This window comes from Bombus affinis, unplaced genomic scaffold, assembly GCF_024516045.1.
Source record: "Bombus affinis isolate iyBomAffi1 unplaced genomic scaffold, iyBomAffi1.2 ctg00000290.1, whole genome shotgun sequence".
NCBI lineage: Eukaryota > Metazoa > Arthropoda > Insecta > Hymenoptera > Apidae > Bombus > Bombus affinis.
The window spans coordinates 45,417-63,451 of NW_026108976.1; the positions used below are offsets into that span (position 1 = coordinate 45,417).

The 18,035-nt window shown below is 42.8% G+C and overlaps 1 protein-coding gene across 2 annotated transcripts; it reads right to left on the minus strand.

The window, feature by feature from the left end:
- Nucleotides 1-957: 957 nt before the first annotated feature.
- On the minus strand, nt 958-16,517 carry LOC126927874 (6-phosphofructo-2-kinase/fructose-2,6-bisphosphatase-like). 2 transcript variants are annotated; one of them, XM_050743846.1, is made up of 4 exons: nt 16,432-16,517; nt 14,463-14,844; nt 13,702-13,971; nt 958-3,505 (listed from the first exon to the last, which is right to left on the minus strand). In XM_050743846.1, the coding sequence occupies exons 2-4, from the start codon at nt 14,676-14,678 to the stop codon at nt 3,077-3,079; spliced, it is 915 nt and encodes a 304-aa protein (XP_050599803.1). In that variant the 5' UTR covers nt 14,679-14,844; nt 16,432-16,517; the 3' UTR covers nt 958-3,076. The 2 variants fall into 2 exon arrangements, with proteins under 2 accessions (XP_050599803.1, XP_050599804.1); XM_050743847.1 differs by having other exon boundaries at nt 14,459-14,844.
- Between the last annotated feature and the right edge of the window lie 1,518 nt (nt 16,518-18,035).

Consider the following 18,035-nt stretch of genomic DNA (forward strand, 5'->3'; position numbering starts at 1 on the left):
TTGTAATGTAAAGAAGGCAGAACCGTACAAAGTATAGAATCAAAACATAATGGACGTAGAAATCGATATTTTTACTGATTTTGATTTTTTGTTACTATCATAGAAAATAATAATTCTTTAAAATTGGTTTACAAACCGGAATCGATATGTAACAGTTTTCGTGCCTCGTTCTGCCTTTTTACGTTTTTACAGTTAATTCAACCAGACACAAAGTTAACACCTAGAACTTTTCGTCAGGTGAGTCCAGCAGCGAGGAAGACCTGACAAATGAAGTTCTTCGCAAAGTGTTCGAGAATCTTCCCGGAACACCCGACTCCGTTGAAACAATCATGAACCGAGTGACTAACAGCAAATTAAATAAGCCTCAATTCGACGCGATTCACGGTAAAAAGATTCAACTGTTGGGTTATGACACCTGTCGCAGAGCTACAGTGGGGTTCATGAAGAATGTTGTTCCCGAAACGAAATGGGATGTAAACTCGAAGTCGTCTCAATCGAATTACTCTGCCTTTCGTCTGGGGATTTATTCGAGGAACGAGCCGAGAATGGCGCATTGTAGAACTGGTTTATGGAAAAGTACTTCGTCTCACGACCAGGAGATTCAAGACAGAATGCTGAGAAGCTTGGACCTCCATTTGGCGAGTAAACAAAGAGATTATACTGCCAAATTGATACTGGGGATTATACTGCCAAATGGATACTCGGGCATTTAAAATGGATACTGACGGGATTTTATTGAATCTCGTCGTTTCTCATTGAAACAATGGTGAAACTTTATGAAATATTTGTACTTTTGCTGATTTTTTAAGATTTGTGGTTAAGACTTTGTCTAAGCTTCCATCAGGGTCTTGAATAGTAAACTGCGAATATTTATTCAAATTCATATTTTTATGGATACTGCTGAAGGAATGCAACCTAAGCAGAAACTTGCTTTACTAAATATTCTAACGACTACTCTATTTTGCGTACTTTATATATTTTTGCATATTACGTACGTTCATAAGTTTCTCACAAATGCATGTTCGCAGTTTACTTGATAATCACTTTTTATCTAGTCAAACTTATTCAAAGCTGTACCTGTTTCTATTGAATCATTCTAGTCATACACACGAGTCATTGAATGTTAATTGCGGAAGTTATGTTAGGCCTACACGGCCTAGAGTCTCCTACCGCTCTCACAGTATTCAGAAGTCCGACAGCTCCTACAGCTCTCAAGGGCCTAGAGCTCCTATAGCTCTTCTTCTCTCATCTAAGAATAATCCTTCTTTTCGTTATCTGTATCTTAATCAACGGCGTTACTACTTTGTGTGATTGTATAAAGTGTTGGAAATATACATTATTATAACTCTGTGACTCCCAGTGTTATACCGCAACAACTACCCCGATTATTCTAACCGAAATACGGGGATCGAACTATTCGTGGTGTTGATTATTCTAATCGTAACGGGAATTTACGATTCCCGTTGACGCGTATTCTAACGACCGCGTCTCCCCGCGATAGCTCGAAAATACAATACACAATTAAAAAACAAACAAACAAAGGAGTTTAAAAGGTATTAATACGACTTAACATTTAGAACGCTGTATAATTTTTTATGTCGATTCCCGCATAGCAAAAGAGAAAAGAAAGAACGCCAGAATGTTCAGCAATGAATGGACTAGATAACTTGTGCCATTTGTATACTTGTATAGAAAATTAATTTGCCCTCTGCCGTACTTAGTTCATCTCAGAATAAATTAGTTCCGTAAGGCTTATTTATTTTTTATTCTATTCACATTTTACGAATCCTCGAGCTTGTTCTGGATAAATAGATTGCTCGGAGATTTCCACGTGATGCCTAATAAAATATTATGCATGTTTATGCGGTCCACGAGATAGAATATAACTCTAAGTGAAACGTAACAGTATATCGACAGAAGCAGGCACCATTCGATATCGATTTTTTTCTTTCTTAATCGCCTCTGTTGATTATTTCTCGCGCTTTCCTTCTTAGAGAAAAATACTTTGCTCGAATGTTTGACATTTCTTAATGAGACCGTAGCACAGTATACCGCTAATTTTGTGCGTAGAAATATACATCTATCGTTCGAACACTCATACACACTCGAAAAATACAATATTCGTTATTTCTTTGTTAACAATGATATCAGGTCCGTTTTATAGTCAAACTTTATATAACGCTACGATATAGTATCTTTCAATTGTACTTTACAGTAATAAAAATCCTAATATCGTCCAAATCTCAAGGCTTACAATCGTTGTGCTAGGAACTAGGCAAACGAAAATACATAAATCTAAAATTCTATCACCTATAAATAGTACAATACTAAAAAAACTGTCTTTCGTGTGTTCGTTGTATATATTATATCAATATTTTGAAATAGAATTTAATACGAAAGACATGTTTCGCATTCCTACAATTTAAAAGATTGCCTGTCTTTCTGAATTTTACGATGTACAATTAAAATATTTCTTGCGATAGTCATCTGCGACATATTAGAGTTAATGTAACATTTGACTTGTATGTGATTATTAAAATTAAACTGCTTAAACATAACGTATAGAGGGCTCCAGCAGCAGGATACTAAATTATTGCCAATGGGAACAGAATCAACGAGGAAAAACATGACAATCGGAGTACATCCCGCGAAGGTAACGGAACTCGACGATAAACAAGTCAAAGTTGAAACGACCTAAGTTTCTCGGGATTCATGAGAAAATTCATGAGAATATTTCAGAAATAAATTTCCAGTATCGATAACGATTATTTGAATTTACATGTCGTTTCTTTCACGCGATCTATCCAATCTATTTATCTAGAATTGACTCCGATATCATCATCTTCCGTCTCATCGAATCTGTATTTCTTAAAGATACCTTAAAGCGATCTACTTATACATATATACGTACTAAAAATATATTCAATCCATACTTGCATGATATTTCAAATCTTCATCCCCTGCCTGAATTCAAAAGCAAAAATATTCCAAGAAGACATCACTGCTGAAAGCTCCAGGGGTTACAAACAAACAGACATCGAATTTTCGACGTGATCGTGGATCTCCGAGCGGTTTCTCAGTGTTGTTGTACGGGAGTGGGTCCGCTGCCAAGATTTCGCCAAGGATCCGGTATGTCGAAATGTGCTGGGACTGTGAGCAGAGCATCGTCCGCGGTTCTGTCCGCGCTACAATTATTCGGCTTCACGCGAATCGTGTTTACGCACTCTATGGGTAACTTGAAGAAGTCCACCTTGTAATTGTAACCCTGGCTGCTGATTCGGATGACGGTATGCAGTGGCACCTCAGCGTAAGGCACCTCTTCCGGTTTTTTATCTGTGAAAACGCCAATGATGCAGCGCAGAATAGCTTGATGAGACACGACCAAGATGTTGTTGGATCTCTGTAATTCAGCAATAACCGGTTCCACGCGGTGCATGGCGTCGATGTAGCTTTCTCCCCATGGATAACGATAGCGCAGCTTATCTTGATCGCGCCATGCAAATTCCTACGCAAAAGCATTGATTTAGAGATCTAGAAGGTATATACGCTATCTATGTACTATATACTAAAGTATATAGACTTTTGCCTAAGTCATGGAATGGTTCGTACATCGAGGTCCTCAAAGCATTAAAACCTAGCTTATGCAAAGTCAGGGAACAATGGCTGATTTTAAACATAAGCTTTAATAAAGTAGACCTGCGATATAATATTCAAATCATGGTATGATTTAAGTTTCGTTATAGTACACGGTTAATAAGTACACATCAACTTCGTATTGTAATTATAATTGTTACGCCGCGCAACACATCTGCACGCCATCCCGCGCGGCTTGCCAACCAACGGTCTACCTGTCGTCCTTCTAACACTCCATAGGCCCAAGGACCCACTATAAAGTTGCAATTCTAGCTGCATTGTTCGCACACATGGTCTAAGCACATCTGTTTGCCAGAAAAGACTTTCTAATTTCAGAAGTGTTTTCGGCCGGTTTTTAGAAAGGTCCTTGGGTTTATTATGTGCTCTTAAGAATAACGAAGAAAGCGGAGATATACCTAACCGAAAATCTGAGTTTCCCTATAAACAATGTCGCCTAGGACCCAAGTTGGTAGGAGGTTTCTTCCTCCTCTCTTCCTTCCTAACATTGGTCCCAACCAATCGACATCGCGGATTATTTCCCTCACTTTACTAACTGAAAATGTAAGCAACGAATCCGCGTTCTTCGTTCAAAGGGCACACCCATACCAAGCTTTCCTCCGCATTCACATTAGAATCAGTTCGCTGTCGAGTGCCGAAGCGTGCAGACGTGCCTCTAGTGCCCAGTGAAGTTCGAAAACAACACGTGTCGCCCAACCGTCGAAAGTGAACACAACGTGCTCCTATCTTCCCAAGTGTTTCCTATCCGCCAGAGAGAAGAAAAGCCTACGCACCTAACCCCAACCCGATCCCTGCCGCATAGCCTCACGACTAGTTATTCATATTGAAATAGCTAGCTCGATGATGGCCCAACAATCACGACCAGGCTCGCCTGTCCAAACCCATCACTACCCCGCGCTACTCCCCCCGTGGCAGAAATTCTGCATATCCCCCCGTGCCAACGACGCCAATAAGGCGAAAAAACGCAAAACCGAACCAGCAGACACAAACTCGAACGGACATCCACCAACGCAAATTAACACCCACAACAGGTTCGCAATTTTGGAATCCACCAACGATGCCATGGAAACCGCAGGCTCACCACTTAACCACCACGCACAGAGACGCCCCCCTCCCCCACCAATATTTATTAACGATATCATCGACATCCAGACAATGACCAAGTCCTTAGAGAGAGATATCTCCAAGGAGGACTATAACCTGAAGATAACCAACAATCAGGTAAAAATTCTGCCTACGAATCCAGAAGCTTACAGGAAGCTCACCAAGACACTCAGGGCCCTGAACGCCAACTTCCACACCTAGCAACTCAAAGAAGAAAGACCTTTTCGGGTGGTGCTACGAAACATCCACCACTCCGCAGACATCGACGAACTAAAAATAGAACTATCGAAACTCGGCCACGAAGTCACCAATGTCAGCAACATAAGGCATAGAGTCACAAAAGACCCGCTATCCCTATTTTTCATTGATTTAAAACAGAAACCAAACAACAAGGAAATCTACAATATCAGTCGCATAATGAACGCCATCGTTAAATTTGAACCACCGCAAACCAAAAAGGAGATAGTCCAATGCAAAAGGTGCCAAAGATATGGGCACACACAGAAATACTGCAACCACACCTTCCGCTGCGTCAAATGTGCAGGTACACACCCCACCGACCAGTGCAGGAAATCACCGGAAACCCCAGCGAAGTGCATCCACTGTCAAGGTGATCATCCTGCCAACTACAAAGGCTGCTCAGCCTACAAAACTCTGTACTCAAGCAAATACCCCAAACTTAGAACAAAAGAGGAAAATTACCAAACACCCAGCTCGCCGAAATCCACCGTTATCCCAATCCCCCCAACCAATCAAACACCCAGCCCTATCAAACTCACCACTCCCTCAAACTCCTATGCCCAAGCGGTACAAGGCACTCAAAATAAACCAAATAGCCACAGGGATCCTCCCCAAAATAGTGCCCCCACCTCACCTAACACAGACAACGTCTCTAGACTTGAAAAGCTAATAGAGAAACAATCAGAGCAAATAAACAATTTGCTATCGCTATTAACAATCATAATGGAAAAATTAATACGCCCAGACACAAAATAAAACCAAGACGCATAGTTCTGTGGAACGCCAATGGTCTAGCGCAACGCAAACTTGAGCTAGAACTCTTCCTAAAACACCAGCTAATCGACATAATGCTCATATCTGAAACCCACTTCACCGACAAAAACTACCTGAACATAAACGGATACAAGTTCTACCATACCCAACACCCCAGCGGAAAGGCCCACGGCGGCACCGGAATCATAATCAAAGCAAACATCAAGCACTACGAACTTCCACCATTCCAGAAAGACTACCTCCAAGCAACAAACGTAGCAATAGAAGACTATCATGGTACAATCACCACCTCAGCTGTATACTGCCCTCCCAGACACTCCATCGCCAAAGAATACTTCGACCACTTCCTGGACACCCTGGGCAACAGATATATAGCCGGAGGAGACTATAACGCTAAACACACCCAATGGGGTAGCAGACTGGTTACAGTAAGAGGCAAAAACCTCCTCAACAGCATAATAACCAACAACCTCAACTACCTTACCACATACGAACCCACACACTGGCCCACCGACACAAACAAAATACCCGATCTCCTTGATTTCTTCATAACCAAAAATATCTCGCCAAGACACGTCCAAATCAATTCCTCGGCCGATCTCTCCTCTGATCATTACCCCGTGATAGTAACAGTCAGTTCAACCATCATCGAGAATACACCTAATGGCTCCATTCATAACCAACACACCAACTGGCAGCTCTTTAGAGAAGTCTTTACCCGCACAACTTCAGCCTCAACCTCACTAAAAACCAATGACGAAATCGAAGCAGCCACGGAATACCTAAATGCGAGCATAATAAACGCTATCCGCGTCTCCACACCGGCAAAAACGTCCATCAGCAATCACGAATACCCCCAGTACATATTAAAAAAAAATAGCAGAAAAACGTAGACTAAGAAGGATATGGCAGACCCATAGAACACCGGAGGACAAACGCAAACTAAATAACGCAACTAGAAAACTATCCAAAACCATAAAGAACTACAATAACGACCGTTTTCACAAATATCTCGCCAGCCTGTCCCCCACAGCCGACTCAAACTACTCACTATGGAAAGCCTCCAGGAAACTCACGCGCCCCCCCACAAATAATACCTCCAATCCGCCGCCCGCAGGGTGGATGGGCGCGTAGCCCTATAGAAAAAGCCAACATATTTGCTGAACACCTGACTGAAGTATTCCAACCCCATTCCTCCATAGCTGCAGCGGACGTCACCGAATACCTGCACACTCCCTTCCAAATGTCCCCTCCTATTCAACCCTTCACTTCTGCAGAGATCATAGAAGCAATCAGTCGCCTAAACCCCAAGAAAGCAGCAGGTCACGACCTAATAGGAAATAAAGCAATCAAGGAACTCCCCATAAAAGGGATCGCACTCATCGCATCAATCTTCAACGCCATCCTCCGCCTAGAACACTTTCCTAAGGCGTGGAAAATCTCACTAATCACCCTCATCCCCAAACCCGGTAAACCAATATATGAAGCCAGCTCCTATCGCCCAATCAGTCTCTTACCTACCCTGTCTAAACTATTCGAGAGGATGCTCACGAATCGTCTCCTTCCACTCCTAGAAGAATTGAAAACTCTCCCAGATCACCAATTCGGCTTCCGAAAACAACACTCAACAGTAGAGCAAATCCACCGCATAACCCACATGATCAGCCAAACCCTTGAAAAGAAAATATACTGCTCAGCCGTATTCCTAGACATCCAACAGGCATTCGATAAAGTATGGCATGAAGGGCTACTCTACAAGCTTAAAAAAATCCTACCCCACCCATACTACTCCATCTTAAAATCCTACCTTACCAACAGACAATTCATAGTTAAATGTCTAGGCGCCACTTCCGTAACATTCCCAATAGAATCCGGCATACCGCAAGATAGTGTCCTCGGACCCCTACTATTCTCCATCTACACTGCCGACTTACCCATATCAAACGAGGTAACAATAGCAACATTTGCCGACGACACAGCACTATTAGCTACCCACGCAGACCCGGCAATTGCCTCATACACTCTCCAGCGAAGTCTCGACTCCATGGAAAAGTGGTTCCAAAAATGGGGTTTTAAAATAAACGAAAAAGATCCTCCCATGTAACCTTCACGCTCCGAAAACAAACCTGCCCCCAGGTTACCATTAACAACACAATAATCCCAAGCAAGGACTCCGTAAGATACCTGGGCATGACCCTGGACAGGAGGCTAACTTGGAAAGAACATATCTCGGAAAAAACAAAGCAACTAAAGGAAAAACTAAGAAAATTCTATTGGCTCACGGGCCGACGCTCCAAACTAAACATACAGAACAAAATAACCCTCTACAAAGCCGTAATAAAACCTGTCTGGACCTACGGAATCCAACTATGGGGAACAGCAAGTAACTCCAACATTGAAATACTCCAACGCTTCCAATCGAAAACGCTAAGATCCCTATTAAATGCACCCTCGTATGTTACCAACGAAACAATCCACCGAGACCTCAAGATACGAAATACACAAGTCCAGAAGCAGATATAGCACAAGAGTCAACAACCACCACAACCCACTAGTCACCCAACTACTGGACACGACGGACCAGATCCGCAGACTAAAAAGAAAATACCCACTAGATTAAACCCTTAGTCCTACTAGAATCAACAATATAAAGCTATTATAATCCATGTCATTGTATCACGCCAAATTAAGTTACTGAAAATTCTCAACGAGAATTGATTGTAAATATTCTAATAAATAAAAAAAAAAAAAAAAAAAAAAAAATTCACATTAGAATAAAACTTTAGAGTTTGATCGTCTCTCACGGTGCCTAGAGTTCCTACATTTCCTACAACTCTCACCGTTCCTGTATCTTTCTGAGTTCCTTCATCATTTCTCAAGGTGCCTACACGGCCTAGAGTCTTCTAAGGCTCTCACTTATCCAGAACTCCGACAGTTCCTATAACTCTCAAGGGCCTAGAGCGCCTAAAGCTCTCCTTCTCTCATTCAAGACTAACTCTTCTCTCGTTATCTGTATCTTAATCAACGGCGTTACTACTTTGTGTGATTGTATAAAGTGTTGGAAATATACATTATTATAACTCTGACTTCCAGTGTTATACCGCATCAACCACCCCGATTATCCTAACCGAAATACGGGGATCGAACTATTCGTGGTGTCGATTATTCTAATCGTAACGGGAATTTACGACTCTCGTTGACGCGTATTCTAACGACCGCGTCTCCCCGCGATAGCTCGATTAAACATGGTCCTTCGAGCCGGATACTGTGTCAAGTGAAAAGTGCACGCCAGTGACACCCACTCTCATACAGTGCCACGTGAATCCAACACAACCAGCAGCGGAAGCGTTACCACCCCAGCGAGGTCAGTAACGTAAAGGGTCGTCACCTTTGAAGAGGTATAATTCGGTGGTTGAAACGCAACCACACAGCCTCCTGCCACAAAGTGGACAATCGCCAACAGAAGTAAGTTCAAACGATTTCATTATCAATTACATAAAAAATAATGGCAACCGGAAACGAACTTGCCGTCTTGCGTCGACGCCGGAGCTACTATATCGCCCAGTTTACACGCCTCGAAAAAAAACTCGACGACATTGAACAATCAGGCTGTTCGGAAGAGATCGACTTGCTTCAAATTAAAGAACGTCTAGAAACCGTCGAGAAGGAACTCCGTGCATTACAACACCAGATCGTAACTTTAGACGAGGGAGAGATCGCGCGCGGCAGTGAGCTAGCGGAAGAATACGAAAGACTGCAACTCCGAGTAGCCAAACAATTAATCAATACACGACGAAGTATACCGTCACAATCGACAAGCGGCGAATCAGCCGTCGGCCGTGAGTCCGCGTCGCTTAAACTCCCGGAAGAACAAACGCGCGGTCTCGAGATCAGAGAACAGTATAACGATATATGCGATCGGCTAAGACGTAACCAACGTACAGCACGACAACCCCGGTCATCGAGACCGGCACACAATGGATCAGCCACTGGTATCAAATTGCCGCGAAATGCTTTGAATCAGCCAACCTCTCACGATCCACTGGACCGGAAGGAAGTGAATCCCATCCAGGACAACAAGGATCAACCTCCGCCGACGGAAACCATCGCAGTAACTCGAATGGCGATCCCGTCGCACACCACGCGGAGCTCAGCGCGTGACACTCATAACGTGTCACCCACACGCGATCTGACGACAACCACGTTCCCATCGTCAGCATCGCAACCATCTGATTCAACGCCACAAAACGTCTTGAATCAGTCCATCACTCGAGATTCTCTGGATCGGACAAAGCTGAATCCCGTCCAAGACGACAACGGTCGTACTTCGCCGACGGAAATCATCGCACCAGCTCAAATGGCGATCCCGTCGCATACCACGCGGAGCTCACCGCGTGATACTCACAACATGTCAACTGTCCGCGATCTGACGACCACGTTCGCAGCGTCAGCATCGCAATCATCTGATTCGACGTTACACAACGTCTTGAATCAATCAATCGCTCGAGACCCTCTGGACCGGAAGGGACCGACTCTCATCCAAGACAACAACGGTCGTATTCCGCCAACGGAAACCATCGCATCCACTCAAACGGCGATTTCGTCGCATACCACGCTGAGCTTACCGCGTGACACTCATAACGTGTCACCCACACGCGATCTGACGACAACCACGTTCCCATCGTCAGCATCGCAACCATCTGATTCAACTACACAAGATGTCTCGAATCAGCCGAATGCTCCAGATCTGCAAGACAGGAAGGAACTGAATCACGTCCAGGACAAAAACAGTTATACTCCGCCGACGGAGAACACCATTTTACATGTTACACCTGACATGGACATCATATCGGAGAGTCTTTCTCCACGACCTAACGCGAAGAATTCTCCATCGCCACGGCGGCGAGGAGCCACGCCTGCGAGTAACCCAAATCGGGATCATCTCCACGTTATTACCACTATGACTAATCATTTAATTGTTAGTAGTTTTCAGAACGCGCCAGCTGATTTCAACACTTGTCCACTAAGCCCACAGAGCACTACGTGGGACAAATCTCTGATTCTGTCTCTTGCGGATTGTTGGGCCACGCCGGTACAGCTACCAGCCATCAGCGAGAAGGCGCGATCCGGATGGGTCTACGGGGGGAGCCTCGTCCCTCAATCAACCATGACCTCCTCCACGCTTCCTCAGCCGAAACAGCAACGAGGATGTCCAAATGACATGCAATACTTTCACGAATCTGATGTTGCAGAGATACCATACAAGAAAGGCGAAATCTGCTCCAGGTCTTACCACGATACAATCCACGACATGTGGGACAAGATAGCACAATTGGGGCAGATCATCGGGGGGAGCTCAGTCCCCCAATCAAACACACAACTCTGCGGCGTGTTCGAATCTATACCATGCATCACCGGAGTTTCATTCAACGACACCTCCTGGGGCAAACTATTCAAGGACACCTCATGGGTCGAGGTGTTCCACGATACTGCATGGGCCGAACCGTTTCACGATACATCCTGGATCGTGAACTTCAACGGCCCCTTAACGCAACGGCGAACCAGACACCAGGACAGACGGGTGTCCTCTACGCAACGGCTTTTCGGTCGTATCATCGAGCTTACCCTGGCGACGACGGCCTCATCAAGGCAACTACAAACATCGAAGAAGGCAGATGAAAAGCGCATCTCCATACAGATATGATCTACCATTGGGAAATCGGCGAGATGTATAACGACACCTCCAGGTCTGAGGTGTCCTACAATACTTCGTAAGCCGAGCTCTTCACGACATTTCTGGATCCGTGAACTTCAGTGGCAACTTTCTTGGCAATGCCAAGAACCACGGCGGTCCAGACTACAAGGCAGTCAACGGTCCTTCGACGCAGCGACGAAGCAGTCTCCAGGACAGACAAATATCCTCAGCGCACCGGCCTTCCAGCCGTATCATCAAATTCCTCTTGGCGACCACTACATCCTCTGGACGGCCACAGTACACAGGGCAGCAACAATCAACAAGGAGGCGGATAGAAGATTTAATCAAGTTTATCTCTACAGGTTTTTGATCGGTGCCCTCTCAACGGGGGGAGGATGTTACGCCGTGCAACACATCTGCACGCCATCGCGCGCGGCTTGCCAACCAACGGTCTACCTGTCGTCCTTCTAACACTCCATAGGCCCAAGGACCCACTATAAAGTTGCAATTCTAGCTGCATTGTTCGCACACAAGGTCTAAGCACATCTGTTTGCCAGAAAAGACTTTCTAATTCCAGAAGTGTTTTCGGCCGGTTTTTAGAAAGGTCCTTGGGTTTATTATGTGCTCTTAAGAATAACGAAGAAAGCGGAGATATACCTAACCGAAAATCTGAGTTTCCCTATAAACAATGTCGCCTAGGACCCAAGTTGGTAGGAGGTTTCTTCCTCCTCTCTTCCTTCCTAACATTGGTCCCAACCAATCGACATCGCGGATTATTTCCCTCACTTTACTAACTGAAAATGTAAGCAACGAATCCGCGTTCTTCGTTCAAAGGGCACACCCATACCAAGCTTTCCTCCGCATTCACATTAGAATAAAACTTTGGAGTTTGATCGTCTCTCACGGTGCCTAGGGTTCCTGCATTTCCTACAACTCTCACCGTTCCTGTATCTTTCTGAGTTCCTTCATCATTTCTCAAGGTGCCTACACGGCCTAGAGTCTTCTAAGGCTCTCACTTATCCAGAACTCCGACAGTTCCTATAACTCTCAAGGGCCTAGAGCGCCTAAAGCTCTCCTTCTCTCATTCAAGACTAACTCTTCTCTCGTTATCTGTATCTTAATCAACGGCGTTACTACTTTGTGTGATTGTATAAAGTGTTGGAAATATACATTATTATAACTCTGACTTCCAGTGTTATACCGCATCAACCACCCCGATTATCCTAACCGAAATACGGGGATCGAACTATTCGTGGTGTCGATTAATCCAATCGTAACGGGAATTTACGACTCTCGTTGACGCGTATTCTAACGACCGCGTCTCCCCGCGATAGCTCGATTAAACAATAATATTCATTTATCCATGTTCTAAAACTTCGTTCAGATTAATCAGACTGATTGAGTTCGATCTAGCAACGTGAAACATTGTGATTATATTCTATCTGCTATGTACTTGACTGGGAATATTTCTTTGAACTTCAACGCTCATTCTCATTAGTCAAGCAAATATTTCGTGGATGTAAATGGATAAATTTGCATACAACTGAATTTTAATCAGTTACAGACTGTTAGCGCAGACGTTAAGTCACTCGATACTTTTCCCCAGTGGCCAAGTATTCAATGCTTGAGTCATCCGTGAAGATTTATGTTATTATTCATTTTCCAAGATACGATTGAAAGTTGTTCGCTTAGAGAATTAAATTGACAAACCTAGTAGATAATAAATATTCCATATCTAGGATCCCAAACTTATTGAAATACAAATTATAACTGCATTAACTAATCAATCACTGGGAAAATTTTGATCAAATACTAATGTTAAATGTGTCAATTATAGTACCATGTTTCTAACATAATACTGATACAATTAGATTAATTCAAAAAGCTTATACCCTATAAACCCTATATACTCTATATACCCAAAAAGCTTATACCGTTATACCCTATAACCTACAATGATAACTGTTACAGCTATCTACCATTTACTACACAAATAAATTAAAGCTCTTAGAGCTAGGGATTGATAAATTCAACCGATTGAAGGCTCGTTTAAATACAGCCAGAAGATTAGGCAAGTAGTAAGTGAAACCGAATTTACACATTTTTCGATGAATCATCCTTAAAAGTATAAATTATCTTCACTCGCTATTTCACTTTGGTCAACAACACCTTAAACGTAATTCAATGCAAGCAGTGACGAAATTTCGAGGAGGAAGACGCGTTTGATCTGAAATTACCTGCGGATAATGCTCCTGCATGTCTTCATAAGACAGCCCCTCACAGATACCGGCGTGGAGTTCGTTGAGTGCTGTCACGTGTTCTTGGGGCGATTCCACGCCACGAGCAGTCGCGATAGTCCTTCGAAGGCGACTAGTTAGCACGCGCAGGTCGGGAATACGCATAGCGTTGAACTTGGTGGCCAACGCTTGTGCATATCTCTCGCCACGTGCGCTTAAAACTGCGTCACCACCAACCTTACCCAATACGTTGTACTCGCTTTCGCCGTGCTGTAATCAAAAGAGAGAGGGAGAGCTTTAGTTTTACCAAATCGTAGAATATTCTGATTACGTTCAAAAAGAGAGGCGTAGCAATGATAAGATTACGATCAGGCGAGAAGAAATTACTTTTGGAACCAAACCCTGATAAGATAGCAAGATTTTAAAAATACAATATGTATGTTTTTACGTATGCGTATACGTATACGTATGCTTTTAAAACATGTTGTGTGTAAACAATTGAGGACTCGTCATGCTAAATGAAGTGCTCAGTTATGTATGTTAATCTTTTTAATAATTGCAAGCGCCACGACCTGGCTCAATTGTCCTTGACTCAGCTTGTAATCTAAGAACAAACACGTTTCTTCATTATCGTTATCATTATCACTTGTCGAAAAATTCTTATAATTAAGACTAAAGACGCTAAGGCTGAGCTTCTAGGATTAGAACATTTGAGATGGGGATTAAACGATGACAAATGTAAAATTTGATGGATTACCAACCCGAGAGAAATAAAGAGTATGCGGCTCAACAGTGACGCTTCCAAGATATCCAAGGACATTTGTCTCCACATCGCCAGACACGATGCAGGACTCGATATCCATGCTGCCGGTGTCGATACGGATTCGTGGATACGTCTTCTCATCCATTGGCTCGTAAGATCGAATGTAATGAGCTATCTTCAATCGTAGATCTTCTTCGGCTGTTATTGAATCCATGCCAACATAGCAAGCGCTGTACCGCAATATCTCCTTGTAATTTCGCTCCAGTACAACCGGATCGTCGTAGACGCACTCGATAATGAGGACGCGATAACCGCTGCCCGGAAAAATAGTCGAAGACCTCGGCGCGCTGCGCTCGCATCACCAACGTGGCGTCCAGGATCTTCAAACAGGAAAATTCTTAAATGCAACTAACTGTGACGACTCGCAAACTCAAATTTCAGTATATTTCTTCCTACGCATTTTATTTAAATAGACATTAGACTATATCGATTTTCAATTGTCTTTCTTTGTATTGTATATTTGGAGAGATTGCTGCAACAAGGAGGTAGCTTTCCAATAATTTGTGTAAACCAGCAGAATGCAAGTCAAAATTAACCAAAACTATATCATATTTTGACACGTGCTATAAATTCATGATCTAAGCTAATATTTGTATTATTTAAACACATTTGAATATGAAACCTATACTTTTGTTTTTCTCTCCCGATAAATGCAATTTAAATACTGAAAGTGTCTTCATGTTGCTACAGGCCCTTCGTCAAAATTAATTATCGCTTTGTTCAATTAAGAACACCGCCGGCCATAAATATTAGGGCACATATTGATATTTAATACGAATGGAGTGCTTTCGTTTCTAGTAATTTCGTTATAAATCTGTTATTTCATTCGCGGCATATGTACTTTGTAATGTAAGATATAGCAGATAAAGAAAAGTGTCAAAGTGTTCCAATCGATGCTTATAACGTGTAGATGTCCTAATAATTATGGCGAGTAATTTATATATGAATTTACATGTTGGTTTCTCTTATTGTTAACATATATATCAAGACCACATAGAAAGAATACGATAAATTAGAATAAATAGGAATATTTCAATATGATATAATTTGGAAGGAAAAATGCACCGTTAATTTCAGAATTAAATAATTAGTTTCCTATAATATCTAAGATACGTTTCCACATAGAATTTAAAATTTAACGTGAAGACACGTTTTACCGTTGTAGTCTTCATATTGAATTCGTGTCATATTTGTTCAATTCTCGACTATTTCTAAAGCGCATAATATCGAGAAAATAACGAGCCGATCTTAAGCTACTTTCAACACCATGAACTATTGCGGTTTCTATCGTGGAACGTTGGTACATGTTGTTAAAAATATTAAGCAAGGTAAAACTCGTACGACGATATTCGGTTCGGTCGGAGAAAGGTAGACCGGCTTGACTAGCCTCGGTTTAATCGCGTCGTCCACCGTTAGCGCGATCTATGTATAAATACGACCCTTGACCGTTCTAATATTCTAATCTATTCTTGCAGCTCCGGTTACATAATAACAAAAAAAACACGTGTTTCTTCTTCCGGTCGGATTCTTCAAATGCGCAACGATTAAAATTCTTTCTTAACTTTGTTCTATTATTTTCGATCAAATGCAATCGCGCGTGCTTGCATTCGTTTCGACATTGAATCTTTCTCAACTTTTTTCGATTACTCTCAATCAAGCATAACCGAGCGTATTCTCGTTCTCGTGTTGATACCGAATCTTTCTCAACTATTTTCAATTATTTTCAATCAAATACAATCGCGTGTGTTGTTGTTCTCGATTCGATACTGAAATCTCTTGAACTTTTGCGATTATTTTCGATCGAATGCAACGGCACGCGTTCTCCTTTCGATACTGAATTTATCTCCAGATTCTATTCAATTTCACATCTTTACTAGACGTTTGTCACGCGTCTAATTGATGCTTACAGCTACGGAATTTCCGCCTGCGAGCCATGTAGCGCACTCGTGCATCGCGTCTCGTTGGGCCAGAGCTCTCAACGCTGCGTTTGTAACCCCAAACTCTTTTGCCCTGACGTCACCTTAGGCGACCACTTCTAAACATTCTCCAGACAGCCGATACTTGAACATTACACATGGCGACCTTGGCGACAATGTATATTGCCGGAGTACCTGAGGGTTCATCTATGTCCTAACGATCCTTCCACCGAATGTTCTAGAAGCGTAGCAATAGTCAGTACGCCTACAGGGTAGTGGGGATAATGAAGGATGAAAAACAAAAGAAGAAACAGATGTCACCGAGAGTAAGAAAATATTGTAAGAGCCTCAGTCTCGAACGGCCACGGCTAGAGTTCAGAAGTGTATAAACGAGGAAAAAATAAAGTTTTCTTCTTTCCTTTAAATTTCTTTCTTATTTTACGTGACATTTTGGCGATCCTGCCAGGATACATCAACGTTGGATAAAACAAGATTACGGTTTTGGCCTACGGGACATCCGACCAAAGGTGTATCAAGCAACCTGGATTACGAAAAACGGTTTTATTAGTAAGTAGAACCATTTCCTCTAAAAGGATCGATCGATTGCATTCGATAACGTCAGACTCCGACGATCTATTACTCTGAAATGGACAAAAGGGACGATAAGAAAATTACACCTGTCGCTTCGACTAGCGGTGATCCAAACCTGCGGGCAATTTTGGATATGATGCAGCGCCAGCACGAAGAACATAAGGCAGCTATAAATGATTTGTATAAACTAATTCGCGATGAAAGCACTCAACGGATCAAGGAAATAGAACCAATAGGGAAGACTGTGGCCGAACTCAAGCTAGGAGTACAATCCTCCGTAGATACGTCTGAGTTCAACTCAATTATGACAGACGATACTAGTTCTGCCAGCAGAAGCACTACTCGGGACACCCGCATAGTGAAATCTCCGGAAGAACGCGTTCGGATCAAAGAAACTCCAGAAACCTCCGACCCAGCGAACTCCGAGGACGAGGAAGAAGAATCAGCCTCGTACGAACGACATATGTTCGACGCGAAAACCAGCATCGAGTTCATCCCAGTCCTCAACGGTCAAGATGACATTGGAGTGGAGGGATTCATCAAGCGGGTAAGCGAAGCTAGATCGGAATGTAAGGAAAAGCGTGCTTTATTGAAATTAATTTTAACCAAACGCATTGTCGGCGAAGCCGAAAGAAGCATTAGACATTCGGTTATCGAGACGTACGGCGCCTTATTCGAAAATCTGAGGAAGTTCGTATCGATTAACGTAACTTCAAACGGTGCGCGAGATATATTACAAAGAACTCGGCAAAGTTTTAACGAATCAGTACACGGTACGTCAAAAGATTTCGACACGGTCTTAATGAACTTATATACGCATTGCAACACGAAATCCGCGATCCTATTCGACGAGCAGTCGCGATAGACCTAGAGAACGAACGCGCAACCGAAACGTTCATACTAAATTTAAAACCCGAGATAGAAATCAGAACATCAAGCATGAAACCGCGCACCTTACAAGAAGCACAAGATGCCGCGTTCGAAGCAGAACTATTAATCGGAGA